Source organism: Glycine max, chromosome 13 (genome assembly GCF_000004515.6).
Source record: "Glycine max cultivar Williams 82 chromosome 13, Glycine_max_v4.0, whole genome shotgun sequence".
In the NCBI taxonomy this organism is placed as follows: Eukaryota; Viridiplantae; Streptophyta; class Magnoliopsida; order Fabales; family Fabaceae; genus Glycine; species Glycine max.
The window spans coordinates 36,662,262-36,687,290 of NC_038249.2; the positions used below are offsets into that span (position 1 = coordinate 36,662,262).

The 25,029-nt window shown below is 33.4% G+C and overlaps 4 protein-coding genes across 4 annotated transcripts; 3 read left to right on the top strand and 1 right to left on the bottom strand.

The window, feature by feature from the left end:
* The first annotated feature begins 3,561 nt into the window (after nt 1-3,561).
* SGF14P (14-3-3 protein SGF14p) lies at nt 3,562-7,434 on the top strand. Its single transcript, NM_001317441.1, has 6 exons — nt 3,562-3,734; nt 4,529-4,835; nt 4,944-5,031; nt 6,155-6,264; nt 6,337-6,485; nt 6,999-7,434. The coding sequence occupies exons 1-6, from the start codon at nt 3,659-3,661 to the stop codon at nt 7,058-7,060; spliced, it is 792 nt and encodes a 263-aa protein (NP_001304370.1). The 5' UTR covers nt 3,562-3,658; the 3' UTR covers nt 7,061-7,434.
* Nucleotides 7,435-10,028: 2,594 nt separating this feature from the next.
* LOC100306199 (uncharacterized) lies at nt 10,029-11,222 on the top strand. Its single transcript, NM_001248374.2, is given in 2 exon segments — nt 10,029-10,242; nt 10,722-11,222. Coding segments are annotated over 2 exon segments (498 nt in total). The 5' UTR covers nt 10,029-10,076; the 3' UTR covers nt 11,054-11,222.
* A 2,079-nt stretch (nt 11,223-13,301) lies between these two features.
* LOC100805631 (ubiquitin-conjugating enzyme E2 35-like) lies at nt 13,302-17,442 on the top strand. The gene is made up of 8 exons (NM_001254710.2): nt 13,302-13,434; nt 13,803-13,830; nt 14,038-14,124; nt 15,257-15,315; nt 15,822-15,863; nt 16,332-16,405; nt 16,912-17,009; nt 17,121-17,442. Exons 1-8 carry the CDS (start codon nt 13,399-13,401, stop codon nt 17,156-17,158), a joined length of 462 nt encoding a protein of 153 aa, NP_001241639.1. The 5' UTR covers nt 13,302-13,398; the 3' UTR covers nt 17,159-17,442.
* Nucleotides 17,443-20,970: 3,528 nt separating this feature from the next.
* Nucleotides 20,971-24,976, bottom strand: LOC100795358 (TPR repeat-containing thioredoxin TTL1). The gene is made up of 7 exons (XM_003541772.5): nt 23,747-24,976; nt 23,221-23,416; nt 22,811-22,995; nt 22,395-22,728; nt 22,107-22,311; nt 21,917-22,023; nt 20,971-21,779 (listed from the first exon to the last, which is right to left on the bottom strand). Exons 1-7 carry the CDS (start codon nt 24,643-24,645, stop codon nt 21,627-21,629), a joined length of 2,079 nt encoding a protein of 692 aa, XP_003541820.1. The 5' UTR covers nt 24,646-24,976; the 3' UTR covers nt 20,971-21,626.
* Nucleotides 24,977-25,029: the final 53 nt, after the last annotated feature.

Consider the following 25,029-nt stretch of genomic DNA (forward strand, 5'->3'; position numbering starts at 1 on the left):
GTGAAATCTTTGGAATATATGGTAGGTAGAAACATCACCTCTTATATATAGAACAATGATTAAAGACCACCACATTAAGACATTCCATTTTGCATTACGTAACCTGCCTCATTGTGTACATCAATACACCTATGCAATGCAATTAAGACAAACAAAGCAGATGTGTAGTTGTTGTCTGAAATTGGTGCTAAGATCTATGATGGCCAAAGTTATGTTGTTTGAAACATATTACGAAACAGTTAAAAAAAATACAATTTAATCTGGAGAGAAGTTGACACTGCATTCATGTAATATCTTTTTTATTCAATTGTGAGAGGACAAGATCATTGAAGAATGAAGGTTAAACTATCAACGTAACAAATCAAAGTTCCATCAATTACATCCAAAACTATGAGATGCTATGTTTATCATAGAATTCACTTACAAGTTGAGGCTTAGCAGCCTTGGAAAATCCTCAAAGGGTTAAGAGAAGATAGTAGTGTTGTAAACCCGTCACACTATTCTACAATAAAAAGCAACATAAAGTTTAGTTACAAATAATTTAATTTTCTTCTCCAATAACTAACTAAACTCAAATTGAATATTGAATCTTAAAAATAATTAATTCGATATGTGAATTTCAAAATATAATTGTCCGTATATGCTGTTCTTCTTTCAAGTTACAAAGTCAATTTCATGTTAATGTTGGTTAATGAACATTTAACTGATTTTCAAAAAAGGTAGCATCATATAGAAGGACTGCAGAGCTATCATAGGTATAAGAAAAGATGGCTGGGATTTTCCTGATGTGTTTTAAAATTATTGCTAAATTCTCATCAGCCACACATTTTAATATTATATTAAAAACATTTTATCCTTCAATTGGACAACCAATTTTTGTGACGTGGTGACAACCGATTTCCGTCCCAAAAAATAAAAAATAAAGATGGTGACAGGGTGTCTAAAAAGTAAAAATGTTACCAAACCCTCTTTCCTCTTTCCTCTCTCCTCTTTTATTTTTTAAAGAATCTTGGGAATCAATCATGATTATTAGTCCTTTCAAATTAACTGACATGATTTTTTATTTAAACAATGTAACTTTAAAAACTAAGAAAAATAAATTGAATGGATAAAAATAAAGAAGAAAAAAACAGGGCCTATAAAAATAGGTCAAAATAGAATAATTTTAGGATTGTTTGATTTGAAAGAAACAAAAAAAAAGGGTGAAATAGAAAAAAAAAACTATGAACGGTCAAATTTTTTTCCTTCTAAAATATTTTTTTTTGTGATATTCATATATGAAATTTTTAAAATAACAGAAAATGTAAAAACTTTAAGAAAATGTCCTCAGCTAAACAATTTTTATTTGTTTCTATTTTCAATCTTTCGGACACACTCCATTTATTATCTCTTATATTTTTTTCTCTCTATCAAATATACTTTATTCCCCCCTAAAAAACACCCTTATCTTCTGTTTAATAGAAGGGAAAGAAAAAAAATTTTAATTTAAATTGGAGAAAAAGTAGAAGGATTTTTTATAAAAAAAATTGTGTTTAGAAATTAATTTTTCTTCTTGTTTTCCTTCCACTTTTTATTTAATCAAATAAAGGAAAATTCATTGTAATATGTGTTTTTTTACTTCTTAGCTTTATTTCTTTTTACTTTTATTCCTTCCAAACCAACCCTTAATTTATTTCATTACTATACGACAAAAATATATCAAATGCAATGATATTATGTGTTACGTGATTGGAAGAATTTGATTGGATTGTGGTGTGTTACACGGTTGACGTAATTCCACTTTTTAGAGAAGAAAAAAAAAAAACATACAAGGCATAGATGTCACAACCACCCCTTCCTACTTTAAGGAGGATATAGTTTAACCAAAAGTTAATGATTAACCACTTAAGTTATTAAAATTTATTTAAGGGATTTATTAATTTTTAACAAATTTTATCCAAATGTATGGGTCAGAGATTAAATTTATAATTACATATTTAATTAATAAAATTATTTATCATGTTACACCTTATTGATATTGTAACGAAATAATTAAAAAATGTTTTTGATAAATATTTATAACTTAGTTATATTGTTTGGGTGAAAATACCCCCAAAAAAAAAAAACATTATGGAAGCAACTTTAAACAAAAAAAATAGTTGAAGGATAGTTTTGATACCAACCAAATAAGTCCAACTGCAACCTCCAAATATCTCAAGAAATATCACACTCATTGAATAGACAGATTGATATCCTGCGTGGCTCTACTTGATTGGCTTGTTCCAACTACCGTTCAAACGCTTAACCATTCATCGTTATTTTTTCAATTAATATTTTCAAATAATAAAATTTCATTAGAAATTGTAAAGCTAAAAAAAAAAAGAAAAATAAATAGAAGAAAATAGAAAAAATGAAATATAAAAATTTGAAATATTCATATTTGAAATTAAATATTAAATACTAAAAATCTATTTTTTTGTTTTGTTCTACACATTTTTTTTATAAATTTATACAAGATTTTAAGATTTATATTATTTCCATTAATATAAACTTATTCTGATTTCTTATATAATTTTATAAATGAATGAAGATCAAAGTAATGTTAAGAAAAGAAAGAAATATTAAGTATAAAAAAAAATCAACGATAGTTAGCGTCACTTGTTTTACACTAGCAGATAAAAACAGCAACCCAAAGAAATTGAATAGCTTTTTTATTTTGTTACAAAAAATTGAATAGCTATCAAAACTATGAAATCACCTGTTTATACTTTATAATATATTAGTTCGAGGTTAGTTTCGAATGCTTAATAATTACATTTTATTTTAATATAGTATAATATAATATATTAAAAAATGAATTAATAAAAAAATTATGAAAAAAATAAGTGAAATAAAATTTTAAAGTAATGTAAAACAATTATATTTCATAAAATAAAAAATCAATAATAAAATGCATGAATTTTTTAAATTAATATTATGTAGTTTTTATTTAATTAAATTATCTTCTATTAAATAAAAAGTAAAAAGTAAAAATAACTAATTAGTAAACTAAATTAATTACTCTTGAAATTTTGTAAAATTACACAAACTTTACTTATTTTTACCTGCATTTACACTAAATTTTTTAATTTTTAAAAAATATACCTTGATACTTCTTACATATTATACTAATTTCTTAATGTTTTTTAGACTATAAGTATTTTTTATTGGAGATAATTATGTTCAATTAACTTTTTTTAATTATTTAAAAAAATATTATATTGTACTCGCTAATAAAAGAAGTTACTATAAATATGGAAAAGGCCAAAATGATGTAATTTCAAGAAACCTTAAAAATCATCCGTGTAATTTACTATTAATTAATTAATTAATTGTATATTTCTGTATTTGATTGATGATTGATATCTAAGATGTAGTAGGCAACTCGGCATGGGTGCATGGCATGAGCCCACACGGGCACAACTACGCCCATGGGTCCCACTTTCCAGTCACTGTCATAAAAAGAAAAACCTGTCACCGGCAATACCAGGTTACCTATAAATTCTCAGAACCTTAACCAAAAAAAAAAAAACCGCATCTACCTTTCACTTCACTTGTGGTTCCTCACTCTCTCTCTCTCCACACCACACTGAGGAGGGAGACAGTGGAAGGAAGGAACACTCAAATCACTGAACCAGCCATGGCTACCTTCTCCAAGGAACGCGAGAACTTTGTATACGTTGCCAAGTTAGCTGAACAAGCTGAACGCTATGATGGTTCTCTCTCTCTCTCTCTCGATTTTCACTGTGAAGTGAACACTCGTTCTGGTTCCTTCATTTTAGCTGCATTCCACTTTCAATCACGTTTCCATCATCTCCTGCAGCTACCCATTTTCTCTTTTTCCTTATAACAGACATTTGTTCTGATAAAGTTTCAATTTTTCCATAAAAGTCCACTGCTTTTTCACTTCTGCATAGAACTGCTATTCTACTTTTACATGCCCATTTCACCATCTAAATTATTATGAAAGAAAAAGAGTAAAATTTGGATTTGTAGTAGGATATTTCCATTGCATGCTAAGTTTTTAAAAGTCATACCTGGACATGATTTCTGAAAGAGTGTGGAAATTAAACTTTGTATTTTATTTGTTACGTGTTTTGGAATTTGATTCAAGAGTGTTGAGTGGTGGAGTATAATAACTATTTAAAAGTCATACCTGAGATGATTTCTGAATGAGTGAGTGTGAAAATTGAACTATATTTGTTTGTTATGTGTTTTGGAATTTGATTCAAGAGTGCTGTGTGGTGGAGTATGATAATTACTTTAAAAGTCATACATTCCTCATGATTTTTGAGTGGATGAGACCGTGAAAATTAAACTATATTTATTTGTTATGTGTTTTGGATTTTGGTTCAAGAGTGTTGAGGGGTGGAGTATGATAATTACTTTAAAAGTCATACCTGACATGATTTCTGAGTGGATGAGGGTGTGAAAATTAAACTCTATGTTTATTTGTTGTGTTTTGGAATTTGATTCAAGATGTGTTTGAGTGGTGGAGTGTGGTGTGCAGAAATGGTGGATGCCATGAAGAAGGTGGCGAAGCTGGACGTTGAGTTGAGTGTGGAAGAGAGGAACCTGTTCTCTGTTGGGTACAAGAATGTGGTGGGGTCACGGAGAGCTTCATGGAGAATCTTGTCATCGATAGAGCAGAAAGAGGATTCCAAAGGGAATGAGTTGCATGTTAAGCATATCAGGGATTACAGGAACAAGGTGGAGTTGGAGCTGTCCAACATTTGCAGTGACATTATGATAATTTTAGATGAGCATCTTATTCCATCCACTAATATTGCGGAGTCCACAGTGTTTTATTATAAGATGTATGCTTTGTTGTTTTCTTCTTTGTGGGGGTTTGAAGTGTTATTTTTTGTGATGTGCATGCTTTTTTGGCCTTTTAAGCCATTTTTGGAGTTTTGACTTGGACGCAGGAAAGGAGACTATTACCGGTATTTGGCAGAATTTAAAGCTGGCAATGAAAAGAAAGAGGTGGCAGATCAGTCACTTAAAGCATATCAGGTATTTGCTGGAGGTAACAAGGATTACCTCTGTAAAATGAGTTTGCCGAATATTATGTATATGCCAAACTTGCTGCTTTCAATGTTAGCAGAAAATGTAGATAATATTTATTAGATGAAGGACATCAACTGTTAATAATATAACAGGATAATTGTCTTCCTTCAATAACTATGTGTTGGTAGGTTAGGTAGAGAAGCTTTCACTTTTCATCCAAATTCTGGCTGATTGGATGCTGCTACTTAGGAATAACCTTTTTTCCATGACTTTCATTAGGGCCTAAGAAGTTTATCTGAACATCTTTGTATTTTTTTATAGGATTAGGTCTTATGTAGTTATGTTAATAAACTGTTTCGTGAGTTAGTCCTTTTCTGTACATTACTACATTAGAAGTTATGTTGAACCTTTTATTAATGTTTGATTCTTGCCTCCATACGGGAACTTCATCAGGTTTTATACTATTTTTTTTACCAGTGATTTATATCCATTTATATGTTCAACAGAACACAAATTGGATGAATTCTGTGAGAAAGAGGGAGTGAAATTTTCATTTTTCTATATGCTTTATGAGGGCTTGATTAACTGCACAAATACTTCTATGCTCCATGAAGCGCGATATCCTTCATTAGATGCTTAACAATTTTGTGCTCCCCGTGGTAGGAAAAAGCTGTTCTAAAGTGAGTTTGTCTGTAAAGTGCACAAGGGAGTATTCATCCTTAAATTTTAGTTGGTTAAAATCATGATGTAATTTTAAGTTAAATTAAGGGTAGGTACATGCACTTTACTGGCAAAGCCTTTTCCTCTGCAGTATGTTGAGTATTATGATCTCAATTTCATGGCAAGTGGCAACATGGTTAGAGGGATACCATTAGATGGCCCTATTCTGCATTGTTTCCTTTTGTTTTTTCTGAATTTAAGGAATTATCTTTCTTGCTTCTAAAGTACAGAGACATCTGTTCCTTATGACCAATAATATGTCGTTGGAGTTTGTACCATGTTTTCATGTTATGCTTCTCTCCTACTGTTTATTTTGTTATTCCTCAATATTGTGGTATTTTAAGTTATTTGTGCTATATAGAAAACCTCAAATTTCCAGCTCAGACTAAACTGCTATGATTATTTACAGACAGCTTCTACCACTGCTGAGAGTGAACTACAACCTACACATCCTATTCGTTTGGGTCTGGCTCTAAATTTCTCAGTGTTTTATTATGAGATATTAAATTCACCTGAAAGGTATGTGGAAATATTTGTGCTAATGAGAGAAAGGGTTGAGACAGATCCTTACTTCATGTAACTTATTTTCAGGGCCTGCCATCTTGCAAAGCAAGCCTTTGATGATGCTGTCTCGGAGCTGGATACCCTGAATGAGGATTCTTACAAGGACAGTACCTTGATTATGCAGCTGTTGAGGGATAACCTTACTTTATGGACTTCTGATATCCCCGAAGAGGGTGGTAAGATATAGAGATCACATGATACAATTTCTATTTCTTTAAAATTCATAGGATCTTAAGATTCCAATGACAGCTCATCTCTTGACTTGTATGCCTATTCCTCTTCACATCTGAAAATCATTCCTTCAGTTTTCATCATCTCTGTTCCCAAGATTCAGTTGCTCCTTGTGTGTTGTATGATATTTGTTGGAGCAAAAATAGAGTGAAGCTGCCCAAACCAAATATCTTAGTTTTTAGTTAAAGTTCCAATTAGATCTGTCCGCAAAAATAAAGTGAACAATTCATCTTATGAGGTAAAATAAGTAATCTCAAACATCGTTGATGAAAAATTCAATGATCAATATTATGTGCACATTCATAACAAACTGTGGATGCGTTAGAAAATCAACTGTTGATTTTCTTATTAACAACTGAGGTTACCCACTTTGGTTGCTCACTTTAGAGGAGCTAAATCCAGTTCCAATGTTAATTCCTTGGTTTTTAACTGATTAAGGATCTAATTTTCTATTTCAGAGGACCTAAAAATGGAAAGCGCAGCCAGGGTTGATCAAGGAGAAGATGAGTTAGGCCGCTAACCCATCATTCTGTCATATGTCTAAGATTTGATGCATTAATTTTTCTCAATCATATTTTCTCCATTGTAGTGAAGCCTCTATCTGAATGGTGCACTGCACCTCATCAACTTTGAGTCATTCTTATTTTTGAGTGATGGCCTATTTGAGTCATCTACTTCATTTTTATGCTATTGTTGAGTAGTTTTATTCATGTGTTTGTGACACAAAAACACCATTGGTTTGCAATGCATAATTTCCCTATTTGTATCCTGTTATGGTTAAGATCTGTTCTTGGGTTGGCCTTTCAAGAACTGATCACATGTGAGCCACTGTAATATTGCAATATTTAGACTTTTGTTAAGTCTCATTTTATTAAGACAGACAAATTAGGTTAATGTTAATCCCCTCCTAGTACTATTGGTAATAATAAAAGCAATAATATAAGAAATTTAAAACAAAAAAAAAATCATTTTTTTTACTTTCATTTTCCTTGGATTTATCTATACAGTTGATTAAGCAAAATCCATTATAAGGAAAGTCTATGGCATGTGTCGGTTTCTCAATAAAAATATATTCCTTCTAAAATTTCAGGTTTTCCATATTAGGAATTTAGGATGCGTTTGTGCATTATTTAATAAAAAAGTAACAATTTCGAAGTATATTTAAATTACATCTGTTGTCTTGGTAACTTATCTGATTATCTCTTTTTTATTAACTTTTCACATTCATTTTTTATGAACAATTTAGTTTATTTATTCTTTTGTAGATAGTGCATACTGAGTGTTGATCACTAATGGTCCCCACTCATCCATATTCTCAATTACAAAACTCTTGCAAAATTTTGCTTCCCTATTTCCATAACCATAAGTTCTTCCTTTCCTAAGACTTATGATCAATGAGCATGCCATTTATCTTCAAAATGGTCCATTATTTATTTATTGCTGCAAGCATTATGACTTTAAGCTAGCTTATAATGAACTAGTTCTCATTGTAAAAATACACCACCAGAATGGTCTATTATAATATCCCACCAGAAAGGCTCACCCTGTAAATCACCTTAGAAGATATACCTGATGCTGTATGAAGAATTCCAATTTAAGTAATACTACTTCTCAAAGCATTACATTTCTGGTTTCCCCATACCTTCCTTTTTCTCTGAATTTTCCTAAAGGGTGGGGGATTTGAAAAGTTGGCACGCAACCAATTCAAGAAGATCTTGATCTCGTTGTCCACACAATTTGTCTGACCAACCTTTTGTTCAAATTATCAGACTTAAATTTAATTTGGCTAAACAAGACCAAATATAAATTTCTTATTAAGTATACATACGCAAATTCTTAATTTTCAAAGCACAGAAAAATTGCTAATGAGACAATTGAACCTGTGGACTGTGGTTGATACCCTTTACTTGGAAAGTTTATAAATTGCAACCTCTAGATCATGGAGTGAAATAACTCGGAAATTTTCATAAAGAGAAAGTCAATATACGTGGTAAACACACGTCAAGGTCCGCCTTAAACAACCCAGAAGAGTCAAGAGAAAATTGCTCTTGTTTTGTACTATATAAAGTGAACATTCCCATCTTAAGATCATCTAATACAAGGGTCCAAACAAAAACGAGTTTTAGTTCCAGTTAAGATTCACGTTGGATCATCTATAATTATAATTATAATTTCTTTAAGTTCAGTTCCACGTCGAGAAATTAATCTGCAATGTGATGGATGGTAGTCTGTTGTTATTCACGTGCCTGTTGTAGGGTCTTTGGCCCATTGGGTCTCTGTATTTAGCTTGGTATTAAGTCATGGCTAAGCTGCCATTTGCTGTGTATTATGTGTTTGTACCTGTACCTTGGCTGATTGGCTCATTTCTGCTGCCCCTTTCAGTTTCTTTCTAATTTATAATACCTTGCTTTTTTATCTATAAAAAATGTATATTTAAATTCTAAAATTAACGAAATATATAACTAAATGCTATGATATATTTTACAGTATATCAAGATAAATATTATTAATATAATGTGTAAATATGATTTTGGTTCTAGTAAGTTAATGTTTTTATTATTTTTGGTTCATGTAAGTTCAATTTTTTAATTTTAATCCTTGTAAGGTGGTGTCACTTCTCAACTGATAACGACAGAAATTTAAGATAAAATATTAATATATTAAGTATTCAAAGCAACACAATTTTATTAATTAGAAATATAAAATAAAATTTAATCATTTATCAGTAACTTTAACCCTATTTAAGCTCAAAAAGTAAGATATAGTCCCTTTATTCTTATCCAAATCCAGAGTATGCTAGTAATTTATATTTTAATATTTTAGCCACAATAAATTAATTACTCAGCTATGAATCGCGTTATTACTTGGTTTTAATATTTTAGTGATCTTCCTGACTTCTAAGAGAGCGAGAGTCATGTTATAGAATTACGCCTTTTTTTCAGCAAAAGGGTGAAACTATAGTCTATTGAGGGGTCATCCCGAAACAAATTTATTAAAATATATTTTCGAAAATAACTTCAGCAGACAAAAAAAAAATACCTTTAAGAGTTGAAAATTTTATAATTACACACCTTTTTAATTTAAAAATGAATAATTCAACATCAAAAGGCAATTAATCGCGTGCTTATTGTTTGTTAGCTTAATTACATGGGGTAAAAAGTAAAAAACTTGGTTAACATTTTATGAACATAATGCCAAAATGTCCTCGACAATGCTATATTACGATATTCATTTTTCCAAGTAACAAATTAAACAAATTTGAACATAGTGTATTTACTCAATTTAGGAGAAAGACTCCCAAGTTTTCTCTCAATTAGTTAGTAAATGTCAACAAAAGGGGTGAATGAAAACCACAGGGAGCAAGCAAATCTTCCGTACTCCAAATATAGCAAACCACATAGTCACCCCACAAATAAATTATAGGAACAAAGCCCCATGCATGCATGCACCTATAAAAGGATTCGATAGCACCCACATTCTCTTATCACAAGGGGAACACTATCATTAACCAATAACCAATAAATACATTAATCACCATGGGGAAGTACTTTGCTGTTGTTGCTCTCTTTGTCTCAGCTTTGTGCTTCTCCTCTATCTTGGCTCGTAAGACACCTGCCCTTGATAAATTCTTCGTTGAGGGCAAGATTTACTGTGACCCTTGCCACTTCGCATTTGAGTCCAGGCTCAGTTTCCCCTTGGAAGGTAATAATCACCACACACATTTTTCTAGCCAACATTATATCAATGCATCTATGCTACATATAAACATAACATGTAACAACATATAACAAGTCATGTGCAAGTTTAATGTCCATATCTCTTTAGTAATTTTTATAGGATCTAAATGGTATAGCCACTCATTAATCTTTACCATAATCTCTTTGTAAGAAATTAATGAATCAGTGAGAAATTTAGTTAGAGGTGACAAATCAGACTATTCGATCTGATCCAGTTTCACGAGGCTGAGGGTGTGAACTTGGATTAGACTAGGCCAAATTTCTTGTTAGGTGCAGATTATTTGTTGGTCTAAGTGAGGCCAAATTGACTCATTTTTTCAGACCTGAATTTATATAAATTTTACAAGAAATTAAAATTAAAATAATAGTTAATATCAAGGCAAATAGGACAAGTTGTTTTGTGATGAGAATTGTTGTTTCCTAACTAATCTTAAATGTGTGTAGGTGTTAAGGTAAGCCTGCAATGTCTGAGGAGTGAGAATGATACCGTGACATATGTGAAGGAGGGCAAAACTGATGCAAATGGGCAATACAGCATCCCTGTCCATGGTGATCACGAGGAGGAGATTTGCATAGTTGTTGCTGACTCACCCACTGAGGGTCAGTGCAAAGAGGCAATGCCAAACAAGTCCGATAGGATCGTCCTCACAAAAAACATGGGTGTCTCCTCCATGGCACGCTATGTCAATCCCCTTGGGTTCATGACACAGGGAATTGATGCAACACAATGCAATCTTGTTGTCCAAGAGTTGGGATTGGACCAACTTGATAACTGACTGGAACAGAGATAATTCATTAAACTCCATCCACCAAGACAAAATATATATATATATGTATTCATGTTGGATCAATTGCCCTGTATCATATATTTAATTAACCATTCTCCACAATGTGTGTTGGAGGTTACATTCTAATGAAATATAATAATATGTGGAGTTTGGAATATAAGACTTATTTGCATTGCTAGCTTATGTTTAAGCTATCAGTTTTTATTTAAGTGTTAAGTGTTAAAAGCTTGTTCAAAATTGAAAAGGGGTTAACTTAATTATAATAGTGATGGGAGAATTGAACACTTCAGCGTTAATCCAACGCAGACTTTAAATGTTGTTATTAAACCACTAACAAAACAATAACCATATTCAAATATAAATATATATGGTCAATTTTTTTGTTATTCAAATACGGAAAAAGGAACAAGAAAAAGGGCCTCACATTGTTTGATTAAAATAATAAATGTAATAAATAATGTAATGAAAAAAGTTAATTAAAAAAATGAGATGAAAGAAAAATTAAGCATATATTTATAACAATTCCTAAATAAATAACAGATGAAATTGCTTGATTCATCTAATACTGATGATAAAAAATAATTAGGTTGAACTAATTTAAAATCTTTTTTATTTCTTAAAAAATAGACAAATAAAAAGTTATATATAATATTCACATATAAAATATTATTATTCAGCCTTTTATTGTTAATTTTTTTCTTGAATAATTATAATACAGTGCTTTTAAAATACACTATTAATCAAGATATTTTCGTTTAGATTCAATTTGTTGTTTTATCTTTTAGAAAATTAAGTTTTGATCCTTTGTGCTTTAAATTTGGTTCAACTTGGTTCTTTTAGAAAACATAATTATTTTCGATTTTGGGACACGATTTTAAATTATTTTTTGATTAATTTGATATTTGAAATTTATGTCATTAGATTTACTTGCATAATATTTTAAAAATTCAACTATTTGACCAACAAATCTACACATGCCTCATATGGAGATGAAAAATTACATGAGGTAGAAGAGACCATAGTCATTGTCATCCTTGAATAAATTCTTATAGAAGAATGTGATAATATTCTTCTAAGATCATTATCAGATATGTAATTACTCATTTCTTCCTTGAGTCTAATAACTACATTTTTTTATAATGAACAATCGTTGTATAATGAAAACACCTGGAACTACAATCACCACCAAATTTAATCCACTTATATCAAGATTTTTGGAACCCGAGCAAACCTGATACATGATGTCCTTTAACTCTTTCCGAAGATCATCATGTGGTTAGTCAAATAAGAAAAAGATTACATTAGTCTTTTAAGCATCCATCAATACCTATAAGCCTCTTGTAAAAAAAAATTATAATATCCCCCAATACATTTTTATTTGATATCCTAAGATTTTGGTTTAACATAACCAGTTGAGTTTGTCAATCATCATTGATTCTTAATGAATGTTTAAAAGCAATCATGTGTTACCAGGTCTTTAGAAATCTAAATGGACAAAGGTCCCAATTGGTAGGAACCCTAGATTCATCCATATGTGAAAAAGACGATCTTTTGATTTTAAATAAAGCAATGAGTGTTTGATATTTTTTGTAATCAACAAAAAATTTCTAATATTTATCCATGACCTTATATACAGTATAAAATCGTGTATATAAAAAGATCTATTAATTAAAAGAGTAACTTAATCCCTTAATAATTTTTGTACATGTAGACTTTATTATTTCTATAATTAGGTAAAATTTTCATATGTTAAATTGTACATATATTAGGATTTTCATTAAGATTTTGTTTATAAAATTTCATATAATTTAAAAATTACTAAATACTTTATTAATCAATTTTATTTTAACACAAAATATTTTTTAAATACAAATGAATATTAATTATTAAATTACATATATAAACATAAATATTTAATTTATTTAAAATTCAACATGCTTGAACATCACAATAATATTATATAATAAATAATTAACTTCATGAATTATAATTACTCAATATTTAGGTTTATATCGAGTTTAATTTTTGTTCCGTGAAAAACAAATCGAGTTTAATTTCTATATATCATTAATGTAAAAAAATTTACACTATTAATATTTTAGAAATGATTGTTGGTATGATTTGTGGTTGTATGGCAAGTCATGTAATGTAATATTTACTCTTTATTTTTTCCTTATTATATTTTTTAGGAAGCAAAAATTATATAAATAGCGACGAGAGATAAAGGATTTTCATTGAGCTTTGTTCTCTTTTGTGTTAGTGAGAGAAAGTTCTCTCTGCTTCTCTCTCTTAGACTCAAAACCCTATTGCGTGCTTTGCAATCGACCCCGATTATGGCCAACAGTAACCTCCCTCGAAGAATCATCAAGGTTCGTATCCATTTCCTCGTTAAGATCCCCATTTCAATTTCATTGATCGATGCCAAAAACTAAAGGAACTCGAAATCCGTTCGTGCTACCTTGCTTTGTCGATTTTTTTAGTATCGCGTGACCCAAGAGCTTGATTGAACAAATTACTGCTATTTTCATTTAGGGTCGATTCGATAACCGTTTCTTTTTTCACTGTACATTCTTTAATTTCAGTGATGCTGAATCGGGGGTTTCGACTCCCTCTTTTTTTTTTTTTTTGCTTTGATCTTGTTTGGCATCGAGTTTTAGTTCTGTATATTTTTCCATTCTGTGTTTGAATTTGATCATTGTGAATGTTTTGGTGACTCTGCTTTGTGTGATCTCAACAGGAAACGCAGCGTTTGCTCAGTGAGCCAGGTAAGTTGTAATTTCGAGCAATTTTTTAGTGCTTTAGAAGCTCAAGCTAAGTTAAATGGGTAGTGTTTGTTGTGCCTATTATTTTTTGTTAAATTTGTAAAATACCTTGAGTGTTGCCTTGTGGACTTTCGCAAGAATTCGGTCCTTGTTGTGTTTTGTCGTACTGAGTTAATTGTTTGTGTCTTGTGTGATGATCTGATGATGCAGCACCTGGAATTAGTGCGTCCCCTTCGGAAGACAATATGCGGTATTTCAATGTGATGATCCTTGGCCCAACTCAGTCGCCTTATGAAGGTAGTAATGAACTTAACAGCTTGGTTTTTATCTTGAAATGCTTGATGATTTGTTGTATCAACGAGAAATGAGGAAATTATTTCCAGTTTTTGACATTTTCTCTGAACAATTATGCGTTACAATCGGACAATTGAATGTACTTTGCGAACCTTTCTGAAAGGTTGACTGTCATATTTTTACCATGAAAATTTCGTTTTTATATCTGTCGTTATACTAGCAATCTTATGCTACACATGGCCTGGCTATAAATATGACAGTCATCCTTTCAGAAAGGTTACTTCGTTGTCGCAATCTGAATGATGAAGTGGAAATTGAAGTATTATGCCATATTGTTATAATCGCTAATAACTATAGAATTTCGGCTTCTTGAAGTTATATTGTATTATCTTGTTATGGTGAATTTCAAGCCCCATTCTACTCCTGAATCTTGGAAAATTTTCTATTAAGTGCATTATCTTGGTCCCCTGTTTTTTTCGTTATGTTTATCACTGACCTAAGAATTCTTTAGACTATTTACATTATATTTACAGTTTACATCATATATATGATCAATTTCTATAGGTTGCCACCGTTGTTCATGAAGAAACTGCTTTATGTCTTGTTTCTATCTGCCTGCATAGGTTCACTTTCTGCTAGAATAACTAAAAACAGTTACCTTTTTACAAAAAAACATTTTTTGATGACCAAACTAAATTCAATGCCATTCACTTTATAGGCAGTGCTTTATGGTTGCTATAATGATCACATACTTAGATACCTTTGGATGCTTTCCATTAGATACTGGAATTGAAAATCATCTGCTCATGTTTTTTTTTTTATAGAATACAAACATGTACAACTAATCATTCATATGATAGGACAACTTTCATTTTAGCATTAACAGTTAATATTCTGCATTTTACTATAAAGTACAGTAGTATGCCCTGCAGTTGGAACATAATGCAGAAGTGTTTCATGTCATCTTGTGTCAGCTGGGTGAGATTTGGAACTCCTGTTTGTAGTGCAGACCCTCCTTACTTGTAGGCGTGATGATATCCTATGGCTAGCTTAATACTGATATTGTGATTGCCCCTATATCAGAATCAAGTGTCTCATCTTTGCTAATATGCAATTTTCTTATTTGTATTACTAGGGGGAGTTTTCAAGTTGGAATTATTTTTGCCAGAAGAATATCCAATGGCTGCTCCAAAGGTACTTAATTTAGTTGCTGCTTATTTTTTTTTCTTAAATACATTGTGTTATTCTAGCATAGGTCTTGAATTTGATGCCATATTTAGTTATTAGTGTAATTGAAAATAGGAAATATTTTCTCCATGAGTTGGGATGGCAATGGCATAAGTCTTGGCATTTCATGAGGAGATTGAACTAGGGTACTTATTTCCATACTTTTGAAGCCATTACCAATTCCAGGACAGGTTTAGGAAGGTGTGTACTTGCAGCTCTTGCATCTAATTGGGCTTTGTGTTACCCAAGGGGGAGTCTAGAGGGTTCCCCTCCCCCCTTTAAATGGATAATTTAATTATATCTATTCATCTCATAATTGTGTGATTGTACAGTTTTTTCTTACTGTGTTGGCTAATTTAGGTTTAATTTTAATGATGATAATACCTAGCTAATGGATTTAATCTGTGCATTTGTTTAATAAAATAATTATCCAATTATTCCTAATTCAATCACGCATTGCTTCTTTCATTCAGGTTAGGTTTCTGACAAAAATATATCATCCAAACATTGATAAGGTACACCTTGCTTCCCTTAGGGTGTGTTTGGTTTACATTTTCGTTTTCTGTTTTCATTTCCTGTTTTCATTTTCTGAAAACTGTTTTCATTTTCAAAAGATTAGAATTCTGAAAACATGTTTAGTTTGACTTCTTATTTTCTGCTTTCAAGAAATAAAAACACTGAAAATGTGTTTTCAAAAGGAAATGTATTTTTAGATTTGCTTAAAATTACATTCCTTGTCACGCATTTTCATTTTACCCAAAATGAGGTTTCTGGTTTCAACTAAAAACACTGAAAACGAGATTTTATTGTTTTCAGTTTTTGGTTCGTTTGAGAAAATATTTTCAAAAATCCAACCAAACGCATTTTCATCACCATTTTCTATTTTCACTGAAAATGAAAACAGAAAACAGTCAAACCAAACACTCCCTTATATTTTCATTTTTTCTTCTGTAATGATTTATCTTACATGAAGTTTATTGCAGCTTGGCAGGATATGTCTTGACATTCTGAAAGATAAGTGGAGTCCTGCCCTTCAGATTCGCACTGTACTTTTGAGGTATATTTGTCTTTCATCTTTTACTCTAGTTGATGTATATTTAAAGAGACCTATTCATTTCCTAAAGAAATGTAGTAAACATCAATCAGCTTTCCAGTATCAACCTGTGTTTCACTTCTATAAGATGTAATGATACATGCAGAGAAATAGAGATATGCATGCATGCAGATTACCAGGTCTGAAAATAGTTTTTAAATTTAATTTTTATGTATCTTAATCACTTTGCTGGAATATTTTTTGTTAAGAAGATTGGAGAAAAGAATGTTGTTCAAGTGGTCACAAATAGTGAAAGTAAATATGTTATAGCGGAGAATAAACATGAAAATTGTTTGTGGATGCCGACTCAGTCTGTATATGCTAGTCTATCTGGATCTTAGTTTTGATTACTAGAGCTACCTGCCCCCTGGTGTGGCCATAATGTACTGTAAATCACTGAAAAATATTAACCTGCTCTTGATTGTGAACAGTATTGTTATAATGTGAATTCTTTGTGGACCCTTTTCCAGTATTCAAGCTCTTCTAAGTGCACCAAACCCAGATGATCCGCTTTCTGAGAACATTGCCAAGCATTGGAAATCTAATGAGGCCGAGGCAGTTGAAACGGGTATGTCTCTTCTGCTTGTACGATTACATAAATGTTGGTTGTTATTTGTTAATGATGGCATCAAACATTTCATGTGCATCTTATGAAAATTGTTGTGTTGAAATCCTGCAGCCAAGGAATGGACCCGGTTATATGCTAGCGGCGCTTGATGCTTTGGTGGAAACTTTTGGCTTCAAATAACTATAGTGTGGGAGTGTATGCTATATAACTGTCAAATTGAAATGGAAATTTGGAGGAATTGTCTAAACTATTTTGGAGTTAATATTCCCCGTAGCTTCCGGTTACCTGTTAATTACTTTCTTTCTCCTGGAAGCATTATCTTGGAACTTGTATGAAAAATATGTGATCTTTTCTGTGACAAATTTAAACATGCTTCATCTCCCAACTCCTGAGTAATTTGGGATCCTCAAACTTAATAGTAAAAAATTTCGAATAAGCTTCTGTTGGTTTGTGTCCTTTTCGATGAATTCATAGATATCTTGTTTGGTTGTGTAAAATCAAGAGCTTAACGCATAAACATTCGTCCAACCAGGAATAGATCTTCGCATGAAAAAAAATGCTTTAGTTTTAGGTTTAACACTAATTAGTTTTAGATATGTTGGGGTCCTCCTTGTCACTGCAAAGTTGCGACAAATTGAGGGGGACACGATCGCCTGGTCTTAGGGTAGGGTTTTACACTCTTAGTGTTGGTAAAGAAAGGTTAGGGTTGGGAGACTTCGGCCAATGGGCCCAAATGTTTTATTAGGTGTTGTTCCCCATTTTTTGTTTTTATTTGTTCGGCCTCTATTTTTCAGTCTGACTTAGCTTCTCTTTTCTTTCTTTTTAAAATTAAGCAAGACATTTTGACCCCGGGAAAAAAAGCATAGCATATGATATAAAGAACCTAAATAATACTAGTAATAAAAATTTAGAAGATTTGGGACCTAAAACTAAATACGAATCCTTTTAGTTTAGGGATCTAATTATAATTTTTCTTTAGTATGAAATACTAGTAAAAAAAACCTTATTCTAAGTTATATAACTTTCTTCTAGGAAGTTTTCAGAAATTTATTTGGTCCCTTGCAATAGTTATTCTTTCATCAAAATATTTTTTAATTGCCTTTTAAGTTTTAGTCAACGGGACAAATTTAACTAGATGAAATTGCTTTTATCATGTGAGCATTGGAAAGATGAAATTGCTTTTATAATATGAAATTGCTTTTATCATGTGTCATTGCATTTTTCAAATAGTCTTAGTTGGTTGAATAAAGGGTATGAGTTATTATAAATATCTCAATATATGTCTTTAATTTTTACAAATAAAAATATTATTTTGTTTCTTCACACATACGTTAAGAAAACCCATTTATAGGATTTGTTACGTGTCAAATTAATATACAAATTAAATTCCCCTAAACTCTTTGATTTCCAATCGTTCGTTACTTTGTTCAGTTACATGTTTTTTACTTCAAAATTGTGTGTTAGGATTAGTAGTTTTAGGTTTCGTACTACTGTACTAGTAAGGTAAGGCGTGCTTCCGGTACGGAACTGTGGTGGTGTGTGTAGCTTGCTTGTGCAAGCTGTATCCGTATCTTTATATATGCATCAGCATTCAGCAATAACATCATTTTACATTGAAGACCGTGAAATACAACTTAATGGGCAAAGCTCCGCTTGAGTAATCAATCATTCTAGTAGGTTTTGGCGTTAAGCAAATTTGCTCCTCTCACTTGTTCGCCCAATAGTATTAAATAAAACGTTAATTCAAAGCCATTATTGACCCTCAATTATTAGCTGCGTGAAGAATACTCTATTTGTTTCCTATATTACTCGTGAGAGCTAAGAAAACAGCTATGCTGCAGATTTATGTAAAATATATAATTAAAAAATTTCTTCAACTAGAAATAGTTAGATTCCTGACACCCTATTTATATAATGTTTTCTAGAAAGGCGAATTAAAATTGATTTTTAAAATTATAATTTTCTTGACAATTTTTTTTTATTAAATACATACTAAATATGAAAATTATAGTTTCTGGATCTAAGATTCTAGTAAAAACTTCCGTTTAACAAACGGTACCTAAGTGTTTTGGAGGCAAAAGTCCAATGGTCTACGACAAAGTAACATGATCAGTGGCATACACTGTGTGACGATAGTTATATTCACTATCCATGCAATGCAATAATGCATGGCGTGCCATCATTAGGATAAAGAAAGAAGAAACCAAACAAGTAAACGACTTTCAATAGCATCATCCTGTTCATTGTTCAAAACAATAAGAGTCAGTAGACAGACGACAGGAACCCTTTTCTCTGCGCCATCTTCAGCCACATCGCCTGCGTTTCCCTGTTTCAGCTTCGCAACGCTCTAAATTATGTTGTCGTACTCAATTTTCTTAAACAGAATTTTATATTCGAATATTAGGGATAAAAAAATATGATTTGAAAGTGGTTAATTAGAGATTAATCATCAATAAGATCAATTAATAACATGATTAACAAAAACTAAAAGAAAAACTAATAACTTTCATCTTTCACTTTCGTCTTTCATTTCAGACAGATTCTAGCATGTTACATTAAAATACAATGAGTAAATTACATTTTAATGATTACATATAAAATCTTATCTAAATCGAAAGACAAATGTTAAAAATGGAAGCTACTTTCGAGGTCTTTTTTTAATTTATTTAAATTCATAAACAAACTTGAAACCATCATATACTTTCAGAAACCAAATTTACCATTTAAGCTTATAATAATAATAATAATAAATTATGTTAGGCGCTAGACATTAGGCAGACATAGGGTGGTCTTTTTCTGTTGGCTTTGTGCCTTTTATTATTTTCCCTTTACAGCACACGTGTGGCCCACGTGAATGCCGGTGGTTTTAACGGCTGGACACACCGACACCCGCTTGAGGTTAAACAAGATTCCACAACATTGGAATTGGAACACTTATCAACCCCTAATCCAAATTGGAAAATGGTAAATTCCCTCTTTTGGAAAAGTCTCGTTCTCACAAGTTTTTTTTTTTTATTTGATCACCCTCTTAAATACTGCTATTTTATTCTGCCCTTTAACCCAAACTCTGCTATGGCCTCGATTTTATAGTATTTGGCAATTGGCAAGTTCTAGTTCTTGTGTTTGTCCTTCCACTAATCCCACATTGGAATTGGAGCCAAGGTTGGTGAAAAGCATCTACCTTTAAAACAACAAGTTTAGTTAGGTAGTAAATTCTGAATCTCTGATCATTGATCACAACAAGATCTAAAAGCTTGACTCGTGGCCATGGCCCCTTCTAGAGGTCCACAAAGAATGGCAATCAACAAACCAACGCCCAATTAATTAGGATGAGTACCCATATTACAGCTAACATACAGATCAGCAAACAGCTGAACATCAAACACCGACCATCACCACCTTTTGGACTCTTTTTAGGGTTAGGTGAGAGAGAGAGAGAGAGCCCCCATTTGAAAGTGAGCAGCTTCTTAAATGCCCACATGTGACCTTAACCACGAAGGCGCACTGGAATGCATTATTTTATACTATTATTCTGTCTTTCATCCATTATCTTAGGGTAAATAAATATTAAAAAAATAAACTAAGATTTGCTGGGTATATTCTTAAAAATGACTTAGTGGTCCACCGCCCAATCAAATTACAAAGTTCATGGATGGAGTTATGAATCGTATCAACCACCCGAGACCACACCCTCTATTACATAACCAACCCCTTTCATTTAAAACACATGTCCCTTGCCTTTAGATGTCAAGCATAACCAATAAAAGGTCGTCAACTTAAATGCCATAAATAACCGCCTATTTTTCCAATCCCAAGACCGAGTTAGCTTTTGCAGCCTCGGCCCAATGCATAAATGACAATTCCCTTCTTAACAACACTCTTTAGTTATTATGGTACATGGTTTTAAGTCTTAAAGACAGCAACAACAACAACAACAACATACAAAGCAAAGAGGAAACTCTTATGAAAAAAATGGGAACTTTTTATTGATTAAATGGCTAAGAAAGGATAAAAAAAAAAACAATGATAATAATAACATTTTCATCCTCCTTTTGCTAACTCAGTCGGTACCCCCCCCCCCCCCCCCTCTTGTATATATCATCACATATATACATTGTACAGATCCCCCCTCTAACTAGCACAACACCCTCCCCCTCCCTTCATTCTATACCTGTCTACATTTGTCTATCTTAAAAGGTAGTTTAAAATGATAATTAAATCAATTGTACAGACATAAGAAAAAAAGAATTTTTTTTTTGCTTTTAACCTTGAAGAAACTGGGGGGTACAAGAACAGCTGACCTAGTGAACTGAAAAGGAGTGGATAAGAAAAAAGAAAATCGACAAAAGGGAGCTTGGGAGGAACATGGAAACAAAGAGCAATGAGGAATGAATGAATAAATAAAAACTCCAAAAGGAACTACTAGACTATCTCTAGGGTTCCAATGGCATTGGCTGCTAAAGAGATTATTATCTGGTTTTGACTATGTCACAGGTATTGATGAGGTGATCACTTTATGGTGGGATCAAAAGACTATAGAGTTTATAACTGGAGGTTTGGGGAAACAACAAGAAGTGCAGAAGACAACATAGAAGCATTACAAGTCATGATGAGGTTCTAAAAGCTGTAATGCCTCACAGAGTGTTCCAACATGTCGTGACTAGGGCATACGATTTCCTTCAGCCGGCAGCCATTTTTGTATATCTTGAAGGTCGGTACAATCCTAACGTTCTCTGCAGTGGCAACTGTTGGGCTTTGTTGAATGTCCACCTTTGATCAAAGACAAAAAAAACAATTGCATTCATTAGGAAACTCCCATATTGCTCTCTTTTAAATCTAAATTAATAAAATAACAGGCAGTGAAGTTAAAAAACAACGACTTCATTTAATGTGTAAAGTGAAGCTACCTTGAGGAAGTTAATAGATGGATATCGACCACATAGTGTATTGACAAATGGCGATATTTGTTTGCATTGCGAGTTAGATGCAACTTCAAAATGGACAACAGATACACCTGCAAATTTATAGATTTATCAGGAGACTTGAAAAATGACTAAAATGAGTTGAAGAAGACTCCTCTTTAACCATTTCAATTACCTGGTAAAGAAATTGCAGCTCTAAACTGCTCAAGACCTGAGACTTCTTCCACTTCACCACCAAATTTTAAATTTGTTACTTCTTCTCCACGTGATTTCTTTAGGGCAACTTGTGCATGGAAAAGAGATTCAGCAACTTCATTGTCATTTGGAAGTTCTTTCCGCAAGATCTCATAATCTTTGACTGCTTCCTCCCACCTTTCTAGCTGCATTTAACAACAAGCAATGATGGCATCAAATACCTTCATAACAAAAACACAGTAACATAAAGAATAAGAAATCAATTCACCTTGCTGTTTGATGCAGCTCTTCGAAGAAGAGCCTTGGTGTAATTTGGTTGGATATGTAAAGCTTGGTTGGAGTCTTCAATTGACCTTTCCCATTGCCCAAGCTTAAACCAACAAGCTGCTCTATTGCAATATAGAACGGAATTTGAAGGGTCAAGTCTCAAACCTTCCCCATACGCCAAGCAAGCTTCAGTGTACCTTTCAGATTTAAAAAGATCATTTCCCCGCACTCGAGCCCTTGCCACCATCCTGACATTGTTGAGCAAAACAGCAACTTCAACATTCCGGGAATCATTCTGACTGGCTTTCTCAGCAGCTGTAACCGCATTCTCAAACCTGCAATACACCCATCATCCATTTTCACTCTCCAATTGCCATCTTAGGAATTCCAATGAAGGCTAATAGTGTCTGAACTCACCTTCCCAATGCCATCTCAATCTGAGCTCTGACAAAATAGGAATAAGCCTCACATAGCATCCCAAAAAACCTTGCCTGAGAAGAGGAATTAGTGTGCGGCTCTGATTTGGGAATATGCAACAAAATTGATTCCGCATCATCAATCTGGTGGAGCTTCAAAAACGCTTCTGCTCTACACATAAAGAGCTGTAAATTCAATTTCCAACCAGTTCAGCCATTCATCCACACCTCTAAAACATATCCAAAACATATAACAAAACAACCAAGGTTTTAAATAACGATAATTCCAGCCACATTGTCCCCACTACAATTGCAGCTGGATCAGTCACATTTGTCAGCAAAGATCACGACAAAATCACAACTGCAATACAATCTAAAACCATGAAAAATCAATAACAATATTAACAATACCTGATAAGAAGAATCCGCTCCAGCAGCAACAGCAGCATCAACTTCCCTGAGAACACTCTTCCAATCCCCAACCCTCCGTACATCCCCACATTTGCTGATATGCTTTTCCACCACTTGCAACCTCTGCATATCAGACGGATCTGGCTGCATCCCAGGATAACAAAGGTGCTTCCTTGCATTCTCAACTTGTCCCAACCTGTCACATTACCACTTATCATTCAAATCAACACAATTCCACACCCCACCCAAAAGCAACCAAAATGTTGTTTAAAAACATTTCTCCATAACCACACGTACAAATGTAGAATAAATTAAGCTTCTAAATCAACTTATGCACTAACTTCTCCAAAAGTTGAGATGCACAAGTTGATTTTAGCTTACTTATCCAAACAAAACCAAATCAACCAATGCCATCAAATCCTAATAAATAAGTAACACCTTCAACATAAATCAAATCAAAACAACAAAAGTGTAAAACACTTCAAGCCAAAAAAAAAAAAAAAAGAACTTGATGAATGATCTTCACCTAAGGAAAAGAGAAGCCAAACGCTGATGAGCCCTCCCATAATTAGGATCCAACCTCACAGCCTCCTCACATTCCCTCACAGCCTCACCCAACCTTCCGAGCCCCGTCAACGCCGCCGCACGGTTGCTCCGGTAAGCGGCACTCGCCGGCGACATCGCAATCGCGCGATCATAGAGACTCAACGCATCAACAAAGTTTCCCCTTTTGTAACACTCATTCCCCAACCTCTTCAACTCTTCCGGATCCACACTCTGCACGTGTCCCCCTCTCTTCACCATCTCATTCCCGCCGCCACTGCCGCGAGTACTCGCCGGCTCAGCCTTCCCTCCGCCGCGCATTATGCTCCCGTGGCCATAGTTCCCCATCCCCGACCCCAACACATCGCTTCTACTAGTTCTGCTACTCCGATTCGGAGTCATCCCCGTCTTCAGGATCTTCCCGGATGGACAAATGTTTCCTGTGGGAAGAACATTCATCACAGGCGAGGTCGCTGTCTGACCGGAATATATCAAGGGAACGGGCGCAGATCCGGAGTCAGATCTCGTGTGACCCGGCTTGCGCGCAGTGGGACTGTTCTCACTCGAACCAGAAAGTTCACCGGAGTTGTTGTTATTGCTGTGAATGTGAGTGTTGGTGTTGCTATTATTTTGTGCCGATTCGGGCTTTCGGGTGGGTCCGGTTCGGCCCGAAAAGGAACCGGAGGAGCTGGAGCTGCTACTGGCAGCAGGCCCGCGCGTGGTCCGCAATGGCGAGACCGGCGAGCCCAGATCGAGTTCTCGGAAGTCGGGCTTGTTAATGTTGTTATTGTCGTCGCAGGTGAGGGCGTCGCGGAACCGATCGGAGAAGGTGGCGTCTATGCCGACCACCTCGGAAACCGGCTTCCCCGACGAATGCGACATTGCGGAACAAAAGGGGTGGTTCAAAATTCAAGCTTGATGAACGAACCCTCTCCTCCCTCTCTGGGTGAGAGTGTGTGTTAGCAATGGGTGGTGGTGTTGGAGGAGTGAGAATTGGGAAGGACCAAAGAAGAAGACATGAATGAGAGAGAGGAGGGGAAAGAAAGAGGGGATGGGGATCTCGTGATATATAAAAAGAGCAAGCAAAGAATGAATGTGAGTGTGAGTCACTGTTGTTGGTGGTGAAATTCTAGAAAGAGAGTGGAAAAATATCAAAATAAGCCTCTTTTTTTTTTTTAGTGCGAGAGAGAAGAGAAAGGAAGAATGAAGGATGGAGGAAAAGAAAAAAAAAAGAGTGAACTTTTATTTTCTTTTCCTCCTCCTTCA